Source organism: Mustela nigripes, chromosome 7 (assembly GCF_022355385.1).
Source record: "Mustela nigripes isolate SB6536 chromosome 7, MUSNIG.SB6536, whole genome shotgun sequence".
Taxonomy (NCBI): domain Eukaryota; kingdom Metazoa; phylum Chordata; class Mammalia; order Carnivora; family Mustelidae; genus Mustela; species Mustela nigripes.
In genome coordinates, this window is record NC_081563.1 from 114,461,682 (window position 1) to 114,488,142 (window position 26,461).

General features: G+C 55.7%; 3 protein-coding genes across 4 annotated transcripts; all 3 read right to left on the minus strand.

Moving 5' to 3' along the window:
• Nucleotides 1-850: 850 nt before the first annotated feature.
• Nucleotides 851-2,267, minus strand: FOXS1 (forkhead box S1). Its single transcript, XM_059406752.1, has one exon. It carries the CDS (start codon nucleotides 2,106-2,108, stop codon nucleotides 1,113-1,115), a length of 996 nt encoding a protein of 331 aa, XP_059262735.1. The 5' UTR covers nucleotides 2,109-2,267; the 3' UTR covers nucleotides 851-1,112.
• A 142-nt stretch (nucleotides 2,268-2,409) lies between these two features.
• LOC132021820 (interferon regulatory factor 4-like) lies at nucleotides 2,410-13,205 on the minus strand. Its single transcript, XM_059406750.1, is given in 9 exon segments — nucleotides 2,410-5,071; nucleotides 5,301-5,419; nucleotides 5,993-6,192; nucleotides 6,194-6,362; nucleotides 7,253-7,318; nucleotides 7,438-7,549; nucleotides 8,493-8,587; nucleotides 8,866-9,055; nucleotides 12,943-13,205. Coding segments are annotated over 9 exon segments (1,218 nt in total). The 5' UTR covers nucleotides 13,117-13,205; the 3' UTR covers nucleotides 2,410-4,978.
• Nucleotides 13,206-15,637: 2,432 nt separating this feature from the next.
• Nucleotides 15,638-24,956, minus strand: DUSP15 (dual specificity phosphatase 15). 2 transcript variants are annotated; one of them, XM_059406753.1, is made up of 7 exons: nucleotides 24,801-24,956; nucleotides 24,017-24,050; nucleotides 22,359-22,441; nucleotides 19,288-19,337; nucleotides 18,326-18,400; nucleotides 16,978-17,149; nucleotides 15,638-16,226 (listed from the first exon to the last, which is right to left on the minus strand). In XM_059406753.1, exons 1-7 carry the CDS (start codon nucleotides 24,819-24,821, stop codon nucleotides 15,948-15,950), a joined length of 714 nt encoding a protein of 237 aa, XP_059262736.1. In that variant the 5' UTR covers nucleotides 24,822-24,956; the 3' UTR covers nucleotides 15,638-15,947. The 2 variants fall into 2 exon arrangements, with proteins under 2 accessions (XP_059262736.1, XP_059262737.1); XM_059406754.1 differs by lacking the exon at nucleotides 16,978-17,149 and having other exon boundaries at nucleotides 15,643-16,226; nucleotides 24,801-24,954.
• Between the last annotated feature and the right edge of the window lie 1,505 nt (nucleotides 24,957-26,461).

A 26,461-nucleotide genomic window follows, 5' to 3' on the forward strand; every position in this document is an offset into this window, starting at 1 on the left:
GCCCAAGGGGGAGGCTAGAAGAGGCCAAAGGTCAGGGCTCCGTCACTTCTGATCTATACACAGGACAGCCACCCACTCCCCTCATGACAGAAATGCTTTCTTAAAGAGTCATCAGGAGGCCTTTGGAGAACTGAGGGCTCAGAACTGGGGGCTCCACATTCCCATTCATGTGGGGGAATGCAGACAAGAGGACTGGTGCCTGCCTTTTGAGCCTCACTTTCCTTGTCTGTGCAAGGGGTCAGGGTGCCTTTTTCGTACTGGTCTTCCAGGATTTCATAAAAGCCCCTCCCGCTCTGGACGTCACCCCCAGCTCTGCTCCTACCCTGTGCACCACCCCTGTGTCCTCACTCAGACTGCGGGCCAGGGGCTGGGCGTATAGCCACTCATTTGCCATCTGGAGTCAGATCTAGTGAGCCTCAAATTTTCTGAGCCTCAGTTTCCCCCACTGTAAAAGTGGGGATAACATTCCAAGTTGCACAGGGCTCGGTGAAAGGATACAGAGAAGCTCAGGACAGAATAAATGCCGCACATGGTCACAGTGATTCTGACGACTCAAAATTGGGGGGGGCGGTGCAGAGTGACAGAGCCTGGGACTGGAGAATTAACCCCTCAGGCCAGCCCAGCGCCACCCTCTGCTGGGTGTTTCTTGGCCATACTTTCCTCTCTTCCTTATTCCCTGCTCCCCCTTCCTCCACCTTCCTGGGAAACTCCCTGAGAAAGTCCCCAGCAGGAGAAAGAAGTCTCACAAGGGACATTTCCATCCAGGGTCCCCGCAATCCCACAACCACAGCCACTGCACACAGAACCAGGCGCCCCGGCCCTCAGCCCCCAACCATCCATGAAGCTGACCTTCACCGTCACACTGGTTTTATTGGCCCTGAGAGCCACAGAGTAAATCCCAAGAGGGCCCTGCCTCCCCTCTCCCTCAAGTCTGTCCAGAGGCCCCGGGAGCTGGCTGAGTGTTCACTACTCCAATCTTGGCTTCCTGTCCCGCTCGTTGGCTTGCCAGGCCTGGGTCCCTTGAAAGCTCCCCAGATCCTTGAGTCAGGCTCAGCCTGGAGGGTGTAGTTGGCAGGGGGGCCCCGCAGGGACTGCCCGAGGCCAGGTTGGCTTCACTCAAAGAAGAACATTCCTGGTGTCCGGTATAGGCAGGGGGTCAGCCCCAGTGGGTAGCTGGAGCCTCCCTGGACAGGGAAACTGCCTGCAACCCAAGGTTCCTTGGGGTCAGCTGGCAGGGGCAGTGGGGCCCGCAGTGAGGCTGGAGGGGTGGGTGGTGCCGGAGAGGGGGCTGCTGAGGCCAAGAGGTGCTCAAGGCCTGGATCGGTCCCCATGCAGAAATTCAGTGCCTGCAGCCGGCACTGGTAGCTGCCTCCAATGCCTGCCTCTGGGGTCAAGATGGGTGTGGGGGCCTTGCTAAAACCCTCGGCCTCAGAGAAGCCCACAGAAAAACCAAATGCTGGGCAGGGGGAAGACGAGGGGGCCACAGGGAGCTCCCCCAGGCCTGCAGGCTTAGGTGTGGGCATCTCTTTGAGCTCCGTGGGTGGCCGGGGCCCGGCATCCAGGGTTGTAGAGCACATGCTAGCTGGCAAGGCCCCTAGTAGACCCCCAAAGCTTAGGCCCTTGGGTTCTGGCAGCTCTGGCGGGAATGGGCACTGCCTTCCAGTCAAGGCGTCGGGGGCTCCTGGATCCTGGCTGCCCACTCGGTGGGGTCCGCGGCGTGCCTTGGCAGGGCCCTTGGTTCCCTCGGCACCTGCTCGCCGGGTGAAGCGTCGGCGTCGGCGCAGGAAGCTGCCGTGCTCAAACATGTCGTGACAGTCGGGGTCCAGCGTCCAGTAGCTGCCCTTACCCGGCTTGCGGTCATCGCGGGGCACCTTGACGAAGCACTCATTGAGCGACAGGTTGTGGCGGATGCTATTCTGCCAGCCGGGCCGGTTGTGGCGGTAGAAGGCGAAGCGGCCCATGATGTAGCGGTAAATGCCACTGAGTGTGGCCCGCTGACCGGGGGAGCTCTGGATGGCCATGGCGATCAGAGCTATGTAGCTGTAGGGGGGCTTGGTCGGCTCGGCTGCGGGGGCCAAGGGCCCGGGTAGGGGCTGTTGCTGCTGCATGCTGGGCTGGGCTGGCCGGTCTGGTGGCTGCTGGGACCACGGAGGGGCCAGGCACCGAAGTCTGGAGCTGGTGTCTGCCCAGCACAGCCTCCCCGGTGCCTGTTAAAAGGCCCACTGGCCCAGCCTCCCAGCCTGGAAAGGCAAAAAGGGGTGGGCCCACCAGGCTGCCCTCCCTTCCTCCCTCGCCCCCCCCCCCCCCCCAGGCCTGAGAGGGGCGGGCAGGGAGGCCAGAACTGGGAAGCTTGTGAGCCTGCTGCCTGGGGAGAGGAGATAGGAGGAAAGGGACCGAGATCCAGAGCCCCCATGTGCTGGGCGGTGGTGGCTGCGAGGGACAGGACAGGCAACTGAGCGAGACAGAGACAGAGAAACAAAAAGAGACAGTGGCCGTGAAAACCAGAGAGAAAGACACAGAGAGGGAGAGACATAACAAGACGAACTGTGAAGGCAGAGACATACTCAGAGAGACAAAGCCGAGGCAGAAAGAACAGAGACACACCGAGCCAGACACGCACACACTGCACAGAGAAAGAATCACGGAGAGAAATCAGTGTACGGAGAGAGAGTGAGAGAGGAAGATGCAGAGAGACACAGAACAGACACAAGAGATCGAGGGCAGACAGATAGACAGACGCACGCTGAGGAGAGAGACTAGACAGGTAGATTCAAAGGGTGAGCTGGAGAATGGGCCCCCCTCTCAGTGGGAAAAGCCCCAGGGGTCCTCAAGCCCCCACCTTCAGCTCCCCTTTTCTCCTCTCTTTCTTTCAGGCCTGGGGGTCTACTTTCTACTCCCAGCAGGGTGCAGCACCCCGGGGTCAGACAATTCTTACCCTCTTAGCTCCAGGGCATTTGACGGCCGCTGCTGGAAGGCGGTGAGAACCGTCAAACTGTTTATGGTGAGCATCAGCGCCCTCTAGTGACTGGTGTGGGAAGGACAGCCATCTGGGCAGAGCCATTCCCCCAATACTCCCCCAGGAGATGTTTCAAGCAAGTCCCTGACTTTGGCTGAGCCTCAGTTTCCCACTTCTAAACTGGAGCTGGCGACCCTTCAGCTGTCCGTACTGTGGTGAGGAGGCCACAGGCCCCCTTACACAGCATCCAGCACCCTCCAAGAGTTTAGCGCAGAGTAAGGGTTTGGACATGATTCAGGATTATCACTCTGAACTGAGGCTCCCCATCAGCCGCAGCCTTGGGCCAGCGAAGCCTAGGACCGTCAGGTCTTCTGGAGGCTGGGGTAGCCTACTGCATGTTCTTCCACCCATACGATCCCAAGTGAGAGGACACCTACTGTGTGCCACTCTCCATGTCAGCTGCCCGACAACTAGCCTTCTCTCTCTGCATTTGACTCCTTGGAGCAACCCTGCTTTGCAGGCCTTCATGGCTTCTTTTTTGTTTTTTTGTTTTTTTAAGATTTTATTTATTTATTTGACAGACAGAGATCACAAGTAGGCAGAGAGGCAGGCAGAGAGAGAGGAAGGGAAGCAGGCTCCCTGCCGAGCAGAGAGCCAGATGTGGGGCTCAATCCCAGGACGCTGGTGTCATGACCTGAGCCAAAGCGAGAGGCTTTAACCCACTGAGCCACCCAGGCGCCCTTTCATGGCTTCTTTTGAATAGATGGAGAATCTACGCCTCAGAAAGGTTAAGTGACTTGCCCAAGGTCACACAGCTAGTCAATGACAAAGCTGGAATTTGAATCCAGTATTCTCTAACTCCTTAACACCACACCTTCTACAGAAGAGAAGCAGGGATAGGGACAGTCACTGGACCCCCACTGGAGCACAGGCTATGAACCCCAAGAGAGCAGGGGCTTGCTGTTTTGTCCAGCACTGGCCTGGAAACTGAGTGGGTGCTCAGTCAACATTTGCTGAATAAGAAACAGTGATCTGATTGACTTCTGCCCTTCGTCGAAGCATACGCCCCCCCCCACCATAAAAGCATATTAATGTATCACTAGAAGAGATTCATTATGTTGCCATCTGTAGGAGAAACCTTATTTAAAAAGTCAGAAATCAGAACCAGAAACAAGGTCTGATATCTGGGGCAGGACACAGTGACTTTTCCGCCAAGGCAGGGTCAACTGGCTTCACCGTGGTTGAAGAGGCGCCCTCCCAATTCTCAAGGACTCCCTACAGCTTGCAGTTTACAATGATCAGTGGAGCCTGGGGAGGGTCTGGACCCCTGCTTCTGCCCTTAGCTTCTGCCCTATGGCTGTGTTTGGGGGTCAGCCTCAGTTCCTCCAAACACAGTATCCACTGGTATTGGTGGTTCAGTTATCAACCCCCCAAGTCCCCAGTTCAGGCCAAATTTCTGCTTTGAGATCCCTTCCTGCCCACATAAGAACAGAGACTAGTGGCAGGTGGGAGGAAGGGTCTGGAAACTCAGAGCCCCTCAGAAGCCAGGCATTTCTGTTACTGTCTGGCTTCACTCTAATCCCTGAGGATCTAATTATCGGTAAACCCAGCTTTAAGCAAACCTTATAATGCATCAGTTGCAGGTAAGTGGGCTCTCAAGTATACCACCACAGACCTGCTGGGTTCTCCCCGAGCTATGAGGTTTTGTTTCTGTCCTAATTGCTGTTTCCAGAACCTCAAGGTCAAGTTTGGTTTCCTCCTGACTTCCCGGCCCAGCTGCAAGGCCTCCGCCCACGCGCTGTGCTAGGGGGTAGGGGTGGGGGGCTGCATCTCTGCCCCTGCGAGGTTGAAGGGCGTGGATCCGCTTCCACTGTTCCCACTGACCGGCCGATGGGTAGGCGGCAGCCCCAAGACCACTGGCAATTTGGGCAGGTTTGCAGTAGGGTCCGCACCCACGGGAGGAAGGCTGACTTGGGACGACAGGAGAGGAGCAAGTGACTCTTCACTGCTGACTCAGCTGTGTCAGCAGGTGAGGGACACCGTCGGTGCTGCTGGGACACCACTGTAGTGGCGCTTCCAGTGCAGGAAGAGCTCCCTGGCGAAGACTGGCTCCACCTGTGGGGGTGGGGGTAGGGCAATGAGCTAACTCTCTCAGTTAGCGCCCCCTATGTTCTGGTGGGCAGTCACCACTTGGTGACAGTCCCACCCCACAGGCACTTTATGTGCAGGGTCCTACAGACGAGAGGGTCATCGGGTCAGGAGCTGAGAACTGGAGCTAGTCAGTAAGGGGCTGCTAGTGGTGACTGGAAGGTGTGACTCTTCACTGGAGTGGGAGGTGACTCACATGGGCCATGATGAGCCGCTCCTCCGGCTGGTCTGGCGGCCCTGGGTACTCCTCACCAAAGCACAGACGGATTTGGTACTCGGGCTCCTGGTGACCGTCCTGAAGGTGGGCGCGCAATTCTATGGGCACCAAGATTGGGGGCTTGGGAATCCTAGCTGGTGCCCACCTTGTGCTTCTATCCCATGCCCATGTCCGATAAGGCCACATCCCCATTGTGTGTCCATGCCCTATGCCCGCTTCCACATCCCTATGCCTGTCTCATGTCTCACATCTGTGTCTACTTCCAGGGTGCATCCCCTGTGCCTGGTGCTCCTGTGCTCACCGCCACATATTTATTCCTACCTCAAGCCCATTGCCATTCACCTATACTTATTGAGTGCCCAGTGCCCTAATGCCCAGCTTATGCTTAGCATCCCAAGTTTTATGCCCCAACCCTGCCCCATGCCTACCCTCCACATAAGTCTGTCTATATCGTGCCCAGGTCCCCTGACGCCCGTATTCGTTCCCTCTCCTGGGGCTCGTGTGTCACATCTTTTGTTTCAACGTCCACCCCAAACCCAGAATCCATAAGCCCGTTCCCTGGCGCTCACATCTCATGGACCCCACTTCTCTGTTCCCGTGCCTTTGCCCACGCCCCTCGCGCCCAGCCACTCTGTCCCACGCTGCCAGCGGCCCCACCGTCGTGCTCTTACCCTCGAGGAAGAGTAGCGTGTCCAGCAGCTGGCAGGTGTGCTCACGCTCCAGTTTGTTGGGCTGCGCGCGATGCGGGGCGAGCGGGCCGCGCCAGTACACGCGGCCCCGGCACAGGCGCTTGGCGAACACGCCCTCGGGAGCCACCCACAGCAGCACGCCCCGCTCCAGGTGCCGCAGCAAGCGCTCCAGCACGCGGGCGCCGGGGGGGCGGCTCCGGGAAGCACACCTGCGCCATGCATCTTGGCGGTCCCAGCAGGCCTTCCGCCGCGGTGACCTCCTGGGGGCTCAGGCGGCAGCCCTCGGCCACGCGCGTGGTGGTTTCGCGCACCAGCTTCCCGCGGTAGAACAGCCGCACGTGCAGCCAGCAATCTGCGGGGCGGGGAGAGGGGGGTGCGCCCGGGGATGGCAGCCCCAGCACTGACCTCTCCCCACCCAGGTCCTGCCTGCCCCCGACTCAGGAGTTTTGGGGGCTTCCTTCGGATGAACAATAATTCTCTAATTCTCGTAGTAGCGCCAATGCCAGTAGTAAATAGCAGCAGCTTCCGGTATAAATGAACTGGTAGCTGAGCTCTGTGGTCAAAAGCATAGGGTCTGGGACCACCCTTAGGGCCTGTCCTAACCTCTGGGATTCTAGGGGCTCCTTCCCAGCGAATATTTTTTTAAAAAAGATTTTATCTATTTATTTGTCAGAGGGAGAGCGCCCACACAAGCAGGAAGAGTGGCAGAAAGAAGCAGGCTCCCTGCAAGGAGCCCAATGCAGGACTCCATCCCAGGAGCCGAAGGCAGCAGCTTAACCAACTGAGCCACCCAGGTGTCCCTGCTTCCCAGCAAATATTTTAATGCTGATGTTAACAACAACACAGTACGGTCCATGTGAAGGGCAAGCAGGACACTCAGCAGTTAGAGCTGGGGGCTCTGCAGCCAGGCCCTTGGAGACTGATGTCTCACTGCCAGTTAGGAGCTGTGACCCACTAGTAACTTTCCCAGGGCTACCAACTGTGTGATTTGGGGCCAGGTTCTTAACCTCTGTGCCGGGTTTCTGTAAGTACGAAGTGGGTATGATGGCAGTATCTATCTCACAGGGCAGCAGGGAGAGCTTTGAAAGATACCTGACATAATCTAAGTCCTCGATAAATGTTAGCTGCTGTTGTTATTGGGGCTGGGTACTTTTGGGGAAAGACACAGGGTAGCTGGCCCTGACCTCTGGCTCTCCCAAGTTCTGCACACTGGTCAGAGGGGAGGGCCTTGAGATTTTTTACCAGGGTTGCTGAAGTCCTCAGAGAGCAAGGGGCTCCAGTGGTGTGTAGGGTCCTGTGCCTGGTACCCTAGGGAAGAAGGGGAAGATGTCAGGCACCACCTCACCCTGAGTCTCTTGATCCCCAGCTCAAGGTCCTGCAGGAGGACAGAGAGGAGGCAGGATTGGTTGAGGAGATCCGCTCCTTACTGTGGTCAGCCAGAGGGGCTGGGAGCCGAGCCGCTGGTGGCAGGGAGCCCTGCTGGGTCTGCCTGGGGGCTTGCTTGGTGTCCTTATCCTCTGTGGTTGATCTGGAATCATCCTGGCCATTGGAAGAGAGGGTTATGAGGGTGGGAGGGTTATGACTGTGGGCCACAGGTGTTCCCAGACTGTCCTCACTAAGGCAGAGGGAAGTCTGGGCAGACTGCAGGCCAGTTGGGATCGATAGAAACTTTGAGGTTTCAGAGCTCAAGACCCTGTTCCTCATAGAGGTAAAGGGTTGATGGAGTTGTTGGAGGTTATGGGGTCGGAGATGAAGCTCACTGTGCTGGGGGAGAAGCGTTAAGGAGCAAATGAGCAGATGGGGGCCAGAGGAGATAGAGTTGGGGAACAGAGGTGATAGAATGGTGACAGAAGTGATAGAGATGATAGACATGGGACAGAGGTGATAGAGGTGGGGGGGATAGAAGTGACAGAGATGGGAGACATTACATGGAATGCATGGTGAAGAAGACACTAGGGACAGTGGATTGGACCAGGCTGGTGGGGGAGTGGGGACACAGCAATGAAGCACAGATGGTAGGGGGGTTGGTGATAATGGGGGTGATCCAGACAGAGTGATGGGGTGATGGCAACAGCAAGAGGGCTGGAAGGGTTGAAGGGGAGGGAAATGCAGAGCCGGAACTGCATCTGATGGGGACAGAGTGGTGGACCCGATGATGACAGGGGCCAGGGGTGAATGTCAGGGAAGAGATTGCAGAGGGTGATGGAGCTGAAGACGGTGGAGGACGAGAGAACAGGGGGACCCAGAGATGATGGAGGCAAAGGGAACAGGAGGCGGAGCTGAAGATGGTGGGGCAGGTGGGGCCCAGGTAAGAAGAGGTGGAGCTGGCGGGAGGGACATGGCTGGAGGAAGGGGCAGATAGGGAAGGAGCGCAGCTGGGGGAGAGGACAGGCCACATGACAGTGCCAGAGAACACCGAGGGCAGTTCAGGGGAGAGGTGACAGAGCTGGCAAGACTGCAGAGGGCTTGAAGGACAACTGACCTGGTCTGTCCCGCAGGCCAGCTCAGTCACTTCTCCAGGGGGCTCCTGCTGCTTCCGTGGAATGTTCTTTTTAGGGGGAGCACAAGCTCTGGCACCTGGATGGAGCAAGAGGCAGGCTGTTGTTTCCTGAGCCCCCCAACAGAGGTGATCCCACACGAGGACCACGGCATGATCTCAGGCGGGGCCCACCTCTCTCCCGGCCTCAGTTTCCTCTTTTTCTACTGGGAAGATAAACTGAATGTCTGCAGGTCCTTCTGTGTTTTCCAGCCCATGAGTTTAAGCTTACTAAGCCCCCCATTACAGATGGGCAACGTGAGGTCCTTATTGCCCAGAGAGCCATCCTCAGCCACTACCGCCAGGGGCAGGATGGTACCTGGGCCATGGGCACCGTGGGCCACGATCCTGTAGACCTTGTAGGGGCTGGAGCTGTCCCGATGGCTGCGCTCACGCACCTCACAGAAGTCAGCACTTTTGTTGAGAGCACAGCGGAGTCTGGTCTTCCAGGTGGGGGGGTCCTCCTTGTCGATGCCCTCTAGGTGTTTGCCCTTGTGTATGGCCCAGGCCTGGGGATGAGCAGGGGCACTTGGGGAGGGGTACCCTGGGAGAGGGGCTGGTGCCATCCAGAGGAAGGGGGGCCTACCTTGCCTCTCACTCTTCTCTCTCTCCCTCCAGGCCTCTGTCCCTCTGCCCCTTCAGCCTTTTCTCTGTTCTTCCCTCCCTCCATCCAACCATATTCCTCGAGCTCCTACTGTGTGCCAGGCCCCAGGCAGGGGCAGGGGACCAAATGGGGAATAAGACAGACATGGTCCCTGCTCTCCCGAAACTCAAATCTAATGAGAGAAAACAGCTGGGAACAGCTAACTGGAAATAATTATATTTCAAGTTGTGAATTATGATCAATTTTTTAAAAATAGGATGATGGGGCGCACTTGGGTGGCTCAGTGGGTTAAAGCCCCTGCCTTCAGCTCAGGTCATGATCCCAGGGTCCTGGGATCCAGCCCCGCATCGGGCTTTCTGCTCAGCGGGGAGCCTGCTTCCCCTTTTCTCTCTGCCTGCCTCTCTGCCTACTTGTGATCTTTGACTGTCAAATAAATAAATAAAATCTTTAAAAAAAATAATTTTTTTTAAATTTTAAAAAACTAAAAAAAAATAGGATGATGGGATGGAAAATAATGGCATGATTTTCTATCTGGAGAACTAAAAAATTAAATCCTGACCTATTGCCCCATACAAAGTGGACTCCATATGATTTCAAAGCCAAAGGTGAGAGATAAAAGTGGAAGCTAATGGGAGATAAGGAGGGGAAACACCTCCAGGGGGACAGAATGCCTTCCTGACCACCCCCAAGGACAAAGCAAAATAATGACAGTGTCTGAAATCAGCAAGGGGCTAATTTTAGAACATACACGGAACTTTGCAAACCAACAGGAAACAGAGAGCATCCTCTAAAGAAAAAATTCTTATCGGGGTGCCTGGGGATCCCAGGATCCTAGGATCGAGCCCCACGTCGGGCTCCCTGCTCAGCTGGGGAGCCTGCTTCTCCCTCGCCCTCTACCTGCTGCTCCCCCTGCTTGTGCTCTCTCTCTGTCAAGTAAATAAATAAAATCTTTTAAAAAAATTCTTTTTTTAAAAAAGATTTTATTTATTAATTTGACAGAGATCACAAGTAGGCAGAGAAACAGGCAGAGAGAGAGGAAGGGAAGCAGGCTCCCTGCTGAGCAGAGAGCCTGATGCAGGGCTCGATCCCAGGACCCTGGGATCATGACCCGAGCTGAAGGCAGAGGCTTTAACCCACTGAGCCACCCAGGCGCCCCTAAAAAAAAAATTCTTATCAAAGGGCAAGAACAGGTGGTTTAGGCAGGAGGAAGCCAGAAGGCCACAAACATATGAGAATGTACTTAAACTCATTAGTGTCAGAATAAAAATGTGAGCTATTGGGGCGCTTGGGTGGCTTGGTCAGTTAGGTGTCTGACTCTTGATCTTAGCTCAGGTCTTGATCTCAGGGTTGTGAATTCAAACCCCATGTATGGAACCTACTTAGATTTAAAAAGAAAAAGTGAGCTATCACCTTTAAGCCAACAAAATATTTTGTGAGTTGGATAATGCTGGGAGGTGGTGGGGTGTGGCCACAGTTGGTGGGCATGGGATGGTACAGAGATTTTGGGTGGTAATCAGGCATGTCTTGTCAAAATAAGTCTAAATATACCCTGTGAGCAGAAGTTCCAATTCCAAAGGAATTCTCACGAAGGCTCATTGGGGGCGTGGGCAGGGCAAGGCAAGATATTTACTCTAACATTGCTTTTGGTGCTGGAGAGCAAACCTGTGTCCATCCCTGTGAAAGTGGATAGGGATGTGTGTGTGTCATGGATGCCCACTATAGAGTCTATGCAGCATCTAGAAGCATCCAGGAGCAACAGATTAGATGTTACAGAGAACACTCCCAGCGGGATGCCTGGGTGGCTCAGTCAGTTGAGCGGCTGCCTTCGGCACAGGGTCCTGGGATCAAGTCCTGCTTTGGGCTCCTTGCTCAGCAGGGAGTCTGCTTCTCCTTCTCTGCATTCTGCATTCTCTCCTTCCTCTGAACAGCTCACCATCCTAAGGGACAGGCCATGTAACCCCCTGTTCAACACTCACTGAGTGTCTTCTGTGTGCCTTGCCCTGAGCTCAGTGTCACGACCCTCGACACTTGGGTAGCCGGAGGCAGTGTGTTGTGGGGGAAGTTGTTCCAATGGAGGAAACAGAAGGAATCAGGGATGGCCTAGGAAAAGCACCGAGTTGGAGCTTAATAAATGCATTCGACCAATGAATGCATTAAGGAAGGCTCCCTAGGAGACATTTCACCTGAGCATGATGGCAGTTGGCCAGGTCAAGGTGAAGAGGAGAGGATATCCAGGCAGGGGGACAGCAAGTGCAAAGGTCTAACAGTGAGAGAGATGTGAAGCATTTAGAAACTGAAAGAACTGTCAGGTCCGGTCTAAAGCCAGGGAAGGGAAGGGTGGGGAGAGATGAGGCCAGGGAGGAGCAGTTCACACACTGCTCTGACGTCTTGGTAAAAAGTTGTAACTTTTTCACAAGGGCAAGGGGGAGCCAAAGAAGGATTCTGAGTAGGGAAGTGTGAAGGCAAGATTTACATTTAGGAAGATCTCTCTGGAAGACCGAAGCAGGGGAGTAAGGGGCATGGGGAAGCGTGGCGCTCTGTGAGGTCACTGGGATTGTCCTGGTGAGAGATGGTGGGAATGGGTCCAAGCAGATGGACTGTAGAAAAGCTTCCATAGGGAGATCCTGCAGGCCTTGGGGACAGAGTGGAACAAGACTGGAAGTCAGGGAAGAGGCCAGGGTTCAGGAGCTTGGCCCCTGGGGTCTGGGTGACAATCGGTGCCATCCTCCATTTGGGGACACACACAAGTTTGTCAAGGGGAGATGTTAAGTGTGGTACTGACAAGGTACTGAGTTGGAGAGTTCTGGGGCCTTTAGACCAGCAGGCTTGGGGCCTGGAGGGGAGGCTGGGAACTGTGGGGCTCATGCGGAGGCCCTGGAAGATGGAGTAAGCTATGGGGGGCGGGATCCTGGAGCAGTGCTGAGAGCACCCAAAGAGGAGGGGAGGAGGGGGCAAGCTGAGAAAGGGAGGGGCAGCAGGGTAGGAGGAAAATGGAGCTGGAGTGCTGGTGGGGGAAGATTCTGGAAACCAAGTAAGAGTGTTTCGAGAAGGAAGGGTCCACCAGGCCCAGACCCATCCAGGGGTCAAGGATGACAGTGATGGGATCTTTGGATCTGGCAACTAGTGATGTTAGCAGGAAGGACAGAAGCCAGAGGAGGGCTGGGGCGGGGGGGGGGGGGGGGGGGGGGGGGGGGGTGGGGGTGGTGGTGGTCAGGAACTGGGGGCTAGGAGTGACAGAGCTGATGACCAGGCCCTTCCGCCTGTGAAAGGAGAGGGGAGGCCCGAGAAGTGGGAGCTGGGGGGCGCTGTGGTGTTTGCGGTGGGGGGGGGGGGGAGGGGGGAGAGGGCTGATGGCAGTTGGTTGCTTATTACTCAGGGGAGAGATTCCAGCATTTCAGTGTTGAAGAGAAGGAGTTTGAAGTCAATGAGGACTGAGTCAAGGGAGGGCATCCCCAGAGGAGGAGGTCCCTGAAAAGGGCTGGTGTGGGGAAGCACAGAACACGTTCCCAGGCCGCTGGGGTGGGCGCTTTCGGGGTAGGGGGGAGGTTGTGGGAATCCTGTCATTGGCGTCCAGTTTCCGGGGGAGGGGGAGGGGAGGAGGGAGGAGAGGCCCCGGGAGTCCAGATGGTGCTCCTATCGCACCTTTGGCTGGTTGTTCCCCGTATATGTCTCCCGTATATGCACAACACGCTCCGCAACCTAGAGACCGCTGGGGCTAAGGGGCGAGCGGGTGGCCCCAGGTCACACAGCGCGCGGGTCAGCCCCGGCGTCCCGCCGCTCCCGCCCCCTTACCCTGAAGAGCGCCGCGTCCTGCTGCGCCCGGTAGCCCTGCCGGGCCGCGTGCTTCCAGGGGATACGGAAGAGGGTCTTGTCTGCGTCCTCCCAGCACAACCCCGCGTAGCGCCCACTCTCGATCTGCGCCACCAGCCAGTCGCGGAGGCGCAGGGGACCCCCGGCCCCCGCCATCGGTCTCCTGCCGTCGGGGACCTTCCCTGCCTCCCTCCGCCAGGGGTCGCCGGCCGTCCGGAATGCAGGGCGCCTGCGGCCAGGTCTGGGGCGCGCGGCGGCTGGGACCCCGGCGCGACAGGGAATCTCGAAGCCGCCTGGATGGTGCGCGGAAGCGGCGAAAGCGAAAGTTCTGGATGCGCGAGTTTCGCTTTCTTTTCTGTCCCCCTGACTTGGGAGGCCCTATCCCTTCGCTCTTTGTGGTATCCTGGCCCGGAGGGTGTCGCGCCGCACAGAGGGGCCAGTTAAAGGCACGGTGGGACTCCATGACCCATTGGAGGGTACCCATTGGACTGTACGGGGAGGGTAGCCAGGGATCTGTCCGTCCCTGTAGAGGGGCCCCGGCGGTCACCCAGAAGCGTCCCTTGCGCCACCGGTGCACCTGTTCTCTGTGCTTCCCAGCCTATGGGGAAGTCACAGTTCTCTCTTCAGCGCCTGGACTGTACAGGTAAAAGCCATAGTGCTTCTTAGACTAACTCCCATCAGAATTGGGAGGCAGAGACTAGTTTAAACTGTACACTCTTCGCTTCCATACCAGACCTGCAAGAAACCAGTAATCTGTATTTAACCAGTTCTCCCGTGGGATTCTGATCCAGGTGGTCCATGAGCCACACTTGAAGAAATACTTCCTTAAATATTGGGAGTCCTCATCCATTGATGGCTCACTAGGGTGTGGGCGTGGCCAAAGCCTTTCCTGCAGGGTGTCAGTGGGTTCTCATCACAACATGTGAGAAGAGTCTACCCCTTTTATTAGTAAGAAGAATAAGGCTCAGAGAGGTTAAAGCCCTGTAACAAGGTCATAGAGCTAGTACTTGGAGGCAGTCAGAACCTGAACCTATGTCTCTCTGTCCCCAAAGCCCAGGACACTACACAGTGCCCCCCACTATCTCCCAACAGCTTACATCTGGGGTTTAGGGACACCTACTCCCCACAGAAAGTATATACAAATTTTTTTCATGTCTATACATTTTTCTATGGTTTGTATCTTTCATTTAACTGTCAAAGAGAGTTTGCAGTTTGAAAGAGGTCAAGTAGCTCAGACTGCTCTACCCTTTGTTGTGTACATGGGGAAACTAAAACTCCGAATGAGCACAGAGCTGGATGCCTGGTCAGCGTTGACCAGAAGCTGGAAGTACTGTCCTCCTTGTGCATGTGTCGGGGGCATCTTCTTCATGCTCTCCACCCTCTGTTCTCCCAACCCAGCAGCCACTAAGTTCTGACCCCTCTACAGTTATAGACATAATTCAGACCCAATTGTAGGGCTCGGGGGTGGGGTGTGGGGGTGTGGGAGGCAAAGCATTTCATAGGATCAAATCCAAGTGTAATAATTACATCAAAGTGGGATTGTTAAGTGTGTCAGATAATCTTTTCATTTTTCTGGGTGGCAGAGTCATAGTGATTAGGAGGATGGGGTTCCCTTGACTTTCCAGCCAGACTGCCTGGATTAGAATCCCAGCCCCACCACTTGCCAGCTGGTGACCTCGGACATCAACCTCAGTTTCCTGAGGAGGCTGGGCAGCAGATGAGGATTATTTCATCCATCCTCTCACCCCCAATACTGGAATCTGGGCTTCCCCCACAGCCCTGAACATGGTACTTGGTGCATAACAGGGACCCCAGCCAGGTGGCTATTAGATTGGAGTTTTTTCAGACCCCTCTCAACTCCCAAGTTACTTTTAGTTCAGAAAACTCAGCTCGGATGACCTCTGTTCAACTCGAGTCCATTTGCTGCTTGCTGGGGTTGCCCCGAGGCCTTCCTTCCCTCCTCAGTGGCTGCCCCCTGGCCTTTAAGCTCTAGGTGAAAAGGGTCTTGAGTGGGAGAAGGTATTTGCAAATGAAACATCCAATAAGGAGTTAATATGCAAAATATATAAAGAACTTTATAATAAAGTCACCACCAAAAGGCCCGTAATAATCCGATTAAACGGTCACCAAGGAACTACTTCTTAACAGCCACCATGGGACACAGACTGCCTAGGTTCAAATCCAGCCTCCCCTACTCTAGCTGTCCTCAGGCAAGCTGCCTACCTTTCTGAGCCTCAGTTTCCTCCCAGAGATGAAGTGAATTCATGCATTTAAAAAGTCAGGCATGAAGGAGGCACTATTTGGACAGCTTACTACCTAGTATTTGTGAGTAGAGAAGAGGAGGGAGCTGGTGACATGGAGAAGAGCTTAGAGGGCAAAAGGGTTCAGAGAGAAGGAGGGATTCAGAGGCCTTTTCAGGAGACCAGGGCTTCAGGGAGAGACTGGGTGGGGGTGGTCAGGCAGTGAACCGGAGTCCAGGAATTCAGCCCTGCCCAGAGCGATTTTGAGGAGGTGGTGGGCTCCTCCAGACCCTTGGGGATGCCGGCCCCCTCCCATCCCTGTGTCCTGCAGGCTCCAGCCCCACGCAGTCCTGCATCCAGGCCCCTTGCTGAATGACTAGGAGGAGCTCAGACAGACAGCTTCTGTGTCTCTTTAATATCCTCCAGGCCCATCCAACCCCCCCACCCCCACCCACTCCCACTCCCGCTGCCTTTAAGGGTGGAGGCCTGGGTGCCCCCTCCCCCCAGCCCAAGGACTAAGGCACCAAGTGGCTGCAGCAGGCCGGCTTAGACACAGAGACGCACGGATGGAGGACACACAGACTGCAGACGCAGACAAGCAGGGCGGGTATCAGGGGCAGGGGCAGGGCTCGGGGCTCCGCGGGGCTCCCACAGGCTCTGGGCCCGTTCTGGAGGCCGCGGGAGGCCCAAACAGCCCCGAAGGGGACCGGTCGTTAGGAAGAGGGGCGCCAGGGCGAGCTGGGATCCTCACTTGCCGCCTTTCCGGGACAGACACCGCGGGAGGCAAGAGAAAGTCTGCTTGACGCGTGCCAGCAGGGGCAGCGGCCGGTGGGCCTCCCGGGGCGGCCGCGGTACCAGGCGCTGCAGGGTTCCCTCGGAGGCTGCCGAGTGCGGCGCGGGGGCCACGGGCGCGGGCGCGGGCGCGGGGCCCTGGCGGCAGCGCGCGCACAGCGGCAGCAGCGCGCGCACCTCCTCCTCGTCGCGGAAAGGGCTCTCTCCGAAGCGCTCCTCCAGCTGCCGGCGGAGCTGGGGGGTGGGGGGGAGGAAGAGGGAGCCGGGGTCGGTCGGTGCCGGGCTGCCGGCCAGTCCCCTCCCCGGTCCTCGTCGCTTCCGCGGGTCTGCGAGCTCCGGACCCCTCGCTAGGCCCCTCCCCTTCCTGAGCATCCTCTCCCCTTCTCCTCTGAGTTTCCCTCGCCCGCATCGAGCCCCCTCCTCCTCTAAGTCTCTTCCCTCTCCTGGACCACACTTCCCCTCGGACACTCCATCTTCCAGACCTGCTAAAGCGACGCCCGCCCCTGGGCCCAGTGGGGACCACCTGAGTCCTCTTCCCAGAGCAGCAACCCCCTCCACACTGGCCTCTTGGCTATCCGCCCAGTGGGTATAAAAGAAAGAGAGGTTTTGGCTTTATCAGAGACCCAGGGGCGGAGAAAGGGAATGGACATCTCTCCCCAAAGGGGTCGAGCATTCAAATGCCTCCAGGTTCCAGGCAGATAGAGAAGGCAGTGCTGGGACCTGGTCAAACTGAAGGGTCCATAGTCTAGCCCAAAGGCATCCAAATACTAAACTAAAAAGGCAAAGAAAACATCTGGCTGACCAAACAAAATACACCTAGAGGCTAGATTAGCTCAGGGGTCGCGAGTTCGAGACCCCAGAAAATCTCCTGTCAGGTCTGAAGCACAGGCTAACTTCTTTCCCATCAGTGCTCCGCTCAAGCGGGAAGCAGTCTCCCAGCCCTGCCCAGCTTCTGCCCAGCTCCTGCCTCTGCCCCAGCCCCTACCTTCCGGGAACTGCCCCAGCCAAACTCTTCGAGCTGCTGCCTAAAGCCTGGGTTGGGGTTGGCGATAGGCCGGGTGGCCTTGATGGCTTCAAGCACGTCCCGCCAGCCTAGCCCCGTCACAGTCATCACATAGGCCGTCACGATGGTGGTGCTGCGGGAGATGCCTGCAAAGCTGGGATACCCACCCCCCACCCCCAGGCTTCAGGTAAGGCCCAATCTCTTCCATGTCCTGCTCCCAGCCACCCCCTCCCCACCTCAGCTCTCCCACCCACCCTCATTCTCACCCTTGCCTCTGAGCTCCCATCCCAAAGAGCCTGCCAGGACCTGTTTTCCCACTTCCTTTGCCCATGCTGTTCCTTCTGCCTGGAGTATCCCCTGGGCACTCCCCCACATCAGAGGCCTGAGTGGTGAAATCACTTCCTTCATTCATTCAGCAAATGTTTCCTGACCATCTGTTATTTGTCAGGTACCGTGGATATGGTGGGGAATAAAACAAACACGGTCTGTCCCGGGGCTTACAGGAGGGTTGGGAGAGAAGGCCACTAACCAGGGAAACAATTTCAGGTAGGGATAACTGCTCCAATGAGGAGTCCAGGGGCTAAGGGATCAGATAGGAAAAGGTTTTAATGTAGTGGAGGGGTTGGGGAGGGATTAGGGAAGGGGTTTCCGAAGAAGTGACATCAAGCTGAGTCCTAAAAGGTGGGTAAGGGCCAGTTAAGAATGTTCTGGGCAGTGTATGAAGCCCACGAGGTGGGAGTTGGACGATTTGAAGTGTGGGGAGGTGGTCAGTGCAGCTGGAGTGGGGCAAGCAGGGGCAGAGGGTGACAGGCTGGAGGAGCTGTTCTTAGGGCAAGGGCTCTGAGAGAGAGCCGCCCTGAACCCAGCATAGGCTAGGTGCTCAGTGAGAAGTTATGGGATGAATGATATCAACTGGGATGAGTCCCTGTCTCCCAGCCGGGGGGCCCCCACTGCTCAGCCCTATTTCCTCAAAAGCATGGAGGGGAGGAGAGGGAGCAAGAGCACTCAGAGGATGCTGGACCACCTGCGTGACCTCACCTACTCCCTCCAGTTAGCCCATGTGGTAACAGTCTTTTCTCCATTTTACAGACGAGCAAGTGAGAGTCTGGGGAGAAACAGCACTTTGGCCTTGGCCACACAGCTGGTGAGGGACAGAGCCCTGATTGGAGCCCCTCCCCGACCAGCCTCCATCAGATGAATGGTGGACGGTCATGCGTGACAACAGGCTGGAGAAGGTCTACCCCAGGTTCCTAATTCCCCATAGTGTGAGTGCTTGGGTGTGATGGAGGACAGTCCCTTACTTGCTCCCCTCATCCCTCTCGTAACTCACCAGTGCACAAGGCAGTTCCCCCCATTGAGGCGGCAACAGTGGATGAAGTTGATACATTCTTTGAAGTGCTTTTTGCTAGAGAAGAAAGCAATAGGGTAGCAAGCATTGGGGGGCAGGTCTCCTAGGAGTCGTCCCCCACTGCACTGATGGGATGTCAAGAGCCCAGGGTCCTCAGGACGCCCGGCCCAGGCAGCGAACAGGGCCTGTATGATAGTGCAAGTGCAAGGCTGTGGGAAGCCACAATGGGGACATTTCAGGTAGTGAAAGCGGCCAATGATGAGAAATCCCATCACAGAGGCAGGAGCACCTCTCCTGTGGGTCCCCTGGATCCTGTTTTCATGGAGGCTTTATCTTGGTCTTTCAAGGACATGTGGGAGGAGACAGAGGAGTCCCACTCCTCTGGGGTCTGCAAGCAGAGCACCTGGGGACAAGGGTGGTCAGCCATGGGTTGGGAGGAGTGTCTGTCTGGGTCACTCTCAGCCTGGGAAGGCACTATAGCTCATAACACACACAAAAAATCCTGCTTTCTGAGTCCCTATTACAGGCCAGGCCCTGTCTTGGATCCTCAGCCTGCACCATCTGATCTCAGAGAGGGAAAGCGATTGGTGCAAGGTCACACAGCAAAAAAATGGCAAAGTCTGGCTGGAGCCCAGATGTCTTAAACTCCAGGGCCAGGAACTGGCTGAGCCTGACCCCTTCCAGTCTGCTGGGTGTCTCGTCCTTAAGCAGAGTACTCTCCCCATCTCACAGCTAAAGACACTGAGGTCTGGGAGGTTAAGGGTCTTGGCCTAGGGCATAGGCAAGGGTGTAGCTGGGACAGAGGCAAAGAGAGGTGTGAGTGAGCACTTGTGCTAGGCTCTCCAGGACAGCTTTCTGGCATGAGTCCGCTCTGTCCTCCCCCAGACCACCCCCCACCCTCCAACCACCACCACCACCTCTCTCGGTGTCTCCAGAGAACTTACATGGGTACCTCAGGGGTGTCTGCCACAGGGATGCGAAGGTAGGTTATGTCCTGCAAGTACAAAACACACTTGGGCAGTAGGGGGCCCTCGGCTGTGCCGCTGGCCTTGGCCTGGGCCACCCAAGCACCTCATGACCCCAGCCCAGGTCCTGTTCCTTTCTGAACCACTGTTGCCCTCTCTATCCAAAGAGGCTAGATATCACCTGAGTGCCTGCCAGCTCTATCTGTCTGCGGTTCCAGAACCTTCTGAGAATTTGGTATCCTAACCTCATAGGTGATTTGGGCATAAGGACTTGATAAAAAGAATTCAGGGATCTTTTATTTAATAGGTAGGAAGGGGCCACTAACAGTGACTCTCCTCCAAATGAGGATTACAAAATTACACCAAAAAAAGGGCAAAACAGGGGCACCTGGCTGGCTCGGTTGATAGAGCATGCACTTCTTGATCTCAGGATTGTGAGTTCGAACCCCCATGTGAGTTTGGAGATAGATTACTTATTGAAAAAGGTGTGGTTTTTTTTTTTCGTTTTAAGATTTTACTTATTTATTTGTCATAGAGACAGAGTGAGAGAGCATGCACAAGCAGGGGCAGCAGGAGGCAGAGGGAGAGGGAGAAGCAGGCTCCCTGCTGAACAAGGAGTCCCAAGTGGGACTTGATCCCAGGACCCTGGGATCATGACCTGAGCCAAAGGCCGACTCTTTTTTTTTTTTTTCTTTTGAAGTTTTCTATTTTTTCTTTTCTTTTCTTTTTTTAAAAAATATTTTATTTATTTACTTGACAGAGAGAGAGAGAGGGAAAGGCCACACAAGCGGGGGGGGGGGAGCAGCAGAGCGCGCGCGAGAGAGAAGCAGGCTCTCTGTTGAGCAGGGAACCCAAAGGTGGGCTCAATCCCAGGATGCTGGGATCATGACCTGAGCCAAAGGCAGCTGCTTAACCTACTAAGCCACCCAGGCATCCCCCCAAAAAGGTTTTTTAAAGGTCTTATCAAAAAAATAGGGGCACCTGGGTGGCTCAGTGGGTTAAGCCTCTGTCTTCGGCTCAGGTCATGATCTCAGGGTCCTGGGATCGAGTCCCGATTCGGGCTCTCTGCTCAGTGGAGAGTGTGCTTCCTCCTCTCTCTGTCTCTCTCTCTGCCTGCCTCTCTGCTTACTTGTGATCTCTCTCTGTCAAATAAATAAATAAATTCTTTAAAAAAATAAATTTCATTATCTTGAAAAGAAACAAAAACCATGAAAATAAGTTTCTACTTCATTAATTGTGACTATAAAACTGTGTGCTAATTATTAAAATAATCAAGGGATGAATTATTTCTCCCACAAACTGGCTATGACATCCTTTACTTGGTGCTTAACCTTCACACAAGATCTTAGGATGCTTTGGGCTCCTGTTTCAAGAATCACTTTTCTCAAGGACCTCTTTTAATCCTTTGATATTCAAATGACTCTTTTCCAGTGTCAGGCCTGCCACCAGCCCTAGGGCCAGGGACCCTGGGCCAGGTCCTCATTTGCTAATAATGGCTTTAGCCCTTCTCTGGCTCACTTTTCCCAAGGTCACACCATCCTGCCTCTTTTGCAAGGTTTGCAGTTTCACTTTGCAACACATTTGGCCTTGGGATTGTTTGGCATTATCAAACCCTGACTGGTAAATTCACTGATAGATGGGGAGGCAGGGCTGCCCGTGGGAAGAAGGGAAGGTTGTTGGAGTAGGGACTTATCTGGCAAGCAGTCATTTCATTAGTCAATCTATTCATGACTTGAAAGCCTTCCCTGTGCAATCTAGTGACTGCATACTCCAAATCCTCCAAAACAAGCCTGCAAAAATCAGGCTCCATTGACCTGGAAATTTCTTGTTTGAATGGCACTGAGAATCCCAGATTATTGGAGGTTGCTCTTAGAGACCATCAACACTGACAGTGGAGAAACTAAGGCCCAGAGAGCGGAAGGAACCTATCTGAGGTCACACAGCAAATCTGGTGTGGATTTCAGACCTCCAGAGCCTTTTTCCACCTGCAGTTATTCCCGTTTAGTGGGTGACACACACTCTAATAGATAAGGAGGAAGGGGCTCTATTTATGGGATAAGAATATGATTAACTTTGCTAGATCAGCTGTAATTTGTTGGCCTTTATGTGGAGCTCAACAACTCAGTAAGGTAGGTGTTGTTATAAAATCACCATCTTAGGGGCGGCTGGGTAATGTAGTTGGTTGAGTGTCTGACTCTTGGTTTCTGCTCGGGTCGTGATCTCGGGGTTGTGAGATTGAGTCCCACATTAGGCTCCACACTCAAGGCAGAATCTACTTGAGATTCTCTCTCCCACTACCCTCCTGCTCGTTCCCTCTCTCTCTTTCTCAAATAAATATTTATAAAATTCCTATTTTACAAATCAGGCAACTGAGGCTCAGAATGGTGAAGTCCTGTGCCCATGATTACAAAAGCGTTCTGGATTTACTACTTTCCTTTTCTGGGTTAGAACAACCTTACTCCCACCACCACCAAAAAAGAACAACCTTACCCCCTCTTTTCCAGGATTCCCATAAAACCAGCACCAACCCTTCTGGTGGGGGCCATGCTTTACTGTGTGCAAAGCGTCTTCACCATCCTACAGTCTCTTTGCATCCTCACAGCAGCCCCTCTAGGGGCAGACGGACTGAGGGATCAGAGGCCCAGACAGGTAAAGTCACAGCCCAAGATTACACAACAAGACACAGAACACAGAACTATCCATTTGTAGTAATCAGTTCATCTGGGCAATGGAAAGCCCGTGAAGGGGCCTTTTTAAAGTTCAGGGTGAGGCCTCTGGGCTCAGACCGTCAAATCCTAGCTCCTTAGCTTCCTGGCTGTGTGACCTTAGGCAAGTTACTTTACCTTTCTGGACCTCGGTTGCCAAATAGGGATCAAATGAGGATGCTGATGTAAAACAAGGCAGTTTTTAACAGGATGGCCAAGTATGGGTCAGGGAGGCAGTATAGAGCCTGGCACAAAGTAAGTACCTGAGAAATGGGTGCGGGGGGGGGGGCAGCTGAAGCTCCCCTCTGCACTTGTACACCACCAGAGGATAGGGGTAAGGAGTACCTGCAGCAGAGGCTGGGGTGACTCGTGGATAGAGATGATGTGTGTGATCTTGTTCCGGCCCAGCTGGTCCGGGTCTTTGGCATCTGAAAGAAACGAAATGCCTGAGCCTGTCTGGTTGGTGCGACTCACATGTTCCTGATGGCCAAGAGAGGTGGGAGCTCACTGCCCAGCTCCCCTCCCCACCTCTCCCTCTCCACTTTGTCCCACCTTCTGCCAGCCCCCTGCTACTTGGCCCCCTCCTGCTCCTGGTCTGACAGGTCCCACCGCACCCCTAGGCTTCAGTCTTGTTGCTGGGGCACCTACTTATGGGTGCCCACAGCCTCTTCCCAGCCTTGCGCCTGGAGTTCCTTCCATAGCAAACACCCTTTCCTGGCATATCCTTGATGGAGCCGGGAATCCTGTCTGCAGAAAGGTTTGCTCACCCAGAAGCTGTGTGTAGAAGATGTTCTCTGCAGTACTGCTCATAACAGTAAACACACGAGAAATTGTTAAAAAGCGGGAACAACCTACACATCTACCCTGAGAAAGCTACATAAATAATGGTGTATCCATACTTGAATACTGTGCAGCCGATGGCTAGAAAAGACCTCTCTGTGCTGATGTGCGAGCATGTCCACAGTGCATTATTACATAGGAAACAGGTGACTGAACAGCGTGCAGAGTAGACTTCCATTTTTGTTTTAAATGTTACATCTGCATCCACGAAGATATATGGAAACCGACCAAAGGCTAAACCTCACATTGTATCAGTGGCTGTCTCTAGGGGCTGGAATTCCAGTGTATGGGGGTCTTTTAGAATCAGAATAAATAACACATATCCCCTTTCTCTCCATAAGTCTACTTCATTCAACACATTTCCTGAGTGTTTACTATGTGCAGCCTTGGCTAGGCATGGGGGGTTCATGGGCAACTTCATGGCCCCTGCCCTCATGGGGCTACAGACTTCAAGAGAGTCCAGAGTTTCCTTAGCTCAATACTCAGAAATGAACAGCGGAGGTGGCTCCCAGGGAGGAGGAGATCAGATTCATGAGAGTGGGGCATCAATGCCAGAGCAGGGGGGAGGCAGGCAGGGATGGATGGGGAAAGCCCTGCCCTGGTGCAGATGCCCCTTCCTCTCTGAAGCTTTCTCTGACTCCACGTGGAAAAGTGTGGAGTCTCAGAATTAGCCTGTCTCTTAGCACATGCCTGTGACAGGGAGAGGGCCATGGCTTTGGGATGGAATGGGCAGTGCTCACTAACAAGTTTCTGGGTACAATCCAGTCTCTGGAAACCTCCCCTCTGTGTAGAAGGTTGTAGGGGTAAGGTTCCTGGTTTCCCAGCTAGAAGCAGCACCCCGAACAGACCTCAACCCGGAACCTCAGGGCTGTAAGAGCCTGGAGAGGTGAGTGGGTCATGTGCTGGGAGAGAGGCTGGGGCTCAGAGCAGGTGCAGACTTGCCTGACATCTGGCAGGTGTTTTGAGCCCTGTGCACTAGGGACACTTATCCCACATACCCTTAGTCCTCATGAGCTCCTTCTCACTCCCAGCCTGGCATTGTTTCCCTGCCCCCGGCCCCATTCCTGAGTGCTTCCAAGGTGCGTGGGCCACAGCATGAATGGTGGACACGGGCCTGGACAGGCAGAGTGCCACAGCCTTGGGACAGAGTGGGCAGTGCTCACCAATGAAGTTCCCGAGGTAGAGTCCAGGAAGTACCTACAGGAGAGACAGGCTGGGGTCAGTGGCATAGGGGTGCACAACTTCCCATCACCTAGTTGGGGGCCCACAGCCCATTTCCATCCCATGTCCAGGTGTCTAGACCTCAGGACTCAGGCAGCAATCTCCTCCCCCTCCTGGACCTGGACTCTGTGAGTGGGACTAGGGAGGACAGGAGGGGGGCACCAGGGGAGGCCAGCTTGGGTAGGGGTGAGAGCTTGAAGCAGGGAGGGGAGAGGAACACACTGTGGGGGGGGGGGGCAGGGAGAGAGATGGACTGGCCAGGTGAGTGGTGGGGAGTTCCGAGGGAGGTGGGAAGGCTGGGACAGAAGGAGGGTCATGCAGAGGCAGAGGGGAAAGGATGGAGAAACAGCACCAGAGAGAGTCCAAGCAATCAGAGACCAGGAAGACAGAGACACCTGGAGACAGGGAAAGGGACTCAGAGACATAAGAGTGTGGGAGTGACAGAGAACCACAAAAAGACCCAACAAGAAATACAGAGTCATAGAAACAGGCAGAGACAGAGACACAGGGAAAGCGAGGCCAGAGATACCCAGAGAAACAGAGACGTGAGCAGAGCGACACAGGGATGCAGGGTCAGAGAGTCACCCGGAGACAGAGATCTAGACACACAGAGCCTCAGGGCGAGGGCCAGAAGGTCAGAGGCGGGCAAAGCGACCCAGGCGGAGCCTGAGCCCCGGCGGGGCTGGGGGCGGCCAGGTGCGGGCTGCGCGATCCCCGCCCCCCTACCTTGGTCATGCCATTCCCCATGATCCCGGGGGCGGGGGTCCGGGCGCACCCCCAGTTCGCCGCCCGGAGAGCGCTTGGGTCGCAGCTGCCCTGCTGGCCCAGGCCGGGCGCCTGCAGCCTGGCGGGGAACAGGGGCCCCTGCCCGGCCGCCGCCGCCGCCGCCGCCGCCGCCACCACCGCCCGCCGACCCCCGGCCAGGGAGGGAAATGGTGGTGGAGGAGCCGCCGCCGCCGCCGCCGCCGCCGCCGCCACCGCCGCCGCAGGCTCCTCCTACCCCCTCGGTCATGTGGGGCCCCCCCACCGTGGGTCGCGGCGGGGGGCTGGACAAAGCCCCAGTGTGCCGGGCCCGGGGCCCGCGGGACAACGGCAGCTTGTTGGGCCGCGTGGGGCCGCCACCTCCGGAGGTGGGGGCGGGGACACTCCCCCACCTGGCACCGTCTGGCGCGGGGGGGTGGGGTGGGCGCAGGGGCGGGAAGAGCCCCCGGCCGGCCGCGCAGCCACTCGGATCCCAGCTCCGGCGCTGCCCCTGACCGCCTTGCGGGCCCTGGGGCCGAGCGCCCGGCTCCCTCGGCCTGGCCGCGGTTTCCTAGCAGAAACGTGACGGGAGCTGGACTTGGATCGCTATGGGTCCCCCTGTTTTCAGATACTGTGTGGGTAATTCCTTCCTTCGGTACATCCTTACTCCTGCTCACCCCCCCCCCCCCCCCCCCCCCCCCGCGCCCCGTCCCCATGCGGGCGTCCTACCAGCCAGCCGTCCTCCTCCCCCACTCATGCGGCCATCTGCCCTCCCATCCTCCAGTCCACCCATTCATCCCTACCTCGGTCCATCCATTCATCCATCCATCCATCCTCCCTCCCTCCCAGCCATTCGTACCATCCGCGTTGGCGTCTATGCGGATGGCGCCATTTGGGTCAGCTCTGGGGAGACCTGGCATTAGTGCCCTCAAGGGACCTCAAGAGATCGGAGGTCAAATGTGAGGAGAGGGAGGCAAGGGGGAAGATTCCAGACACCTGAGTCCCTTGGAATAAGGGAGACTACAACAGGATGTAGTTAGAGGCCAGAGTCCTGGACCTGAAAAGGTTCCAGGTCCTGTTCACCTCTGACCTGCTGGTGACCCTGGACAGCTTTCCTTGGCTCCCAGCTGCCATGTGTGTCCCAGTAATGTGGAGGTGAGCCCTTTCTAGCTGCTAGGACCCAAGCTGAAGATCATAAAATACTTGAGAAGGGGCATCTTCTATGGGTTTGAAATGGAAGCAGCAGCTCCAGCTCTGGTCCTCCAGCCACCCGCCATCTGGCATCTACAGTAGTAGGTGACCATGGGAGGAATGTTGGTACAGAGCAGGACAGAGCGTTGACAGAACTGGTTTGAAATGCAGGAACTGGAGAGAGAAAAAAAACTGTTGTTGGCATTTCTTTCTTCCTCAAATTCACAGCATCCTTGGGGCTGCCTGTCTCATCTCTCCCTGTGCATAGGATTCTCTACAACAAAGCTTACTGAGGGCGCCTTGGTGGCTCAGTGGGTTAAGCCGCTGCCTTCGGCTCAGGTCATGATCTCAGGGTCCTGGGATCCAGTCCCGCATCGGGCTCTCTGCTCAGCAGGGAGCCTGCTTCCTCCTCTCTCTCTCTGCCTGCCTCTCTGCCTACTTGTGATCTCTCACTC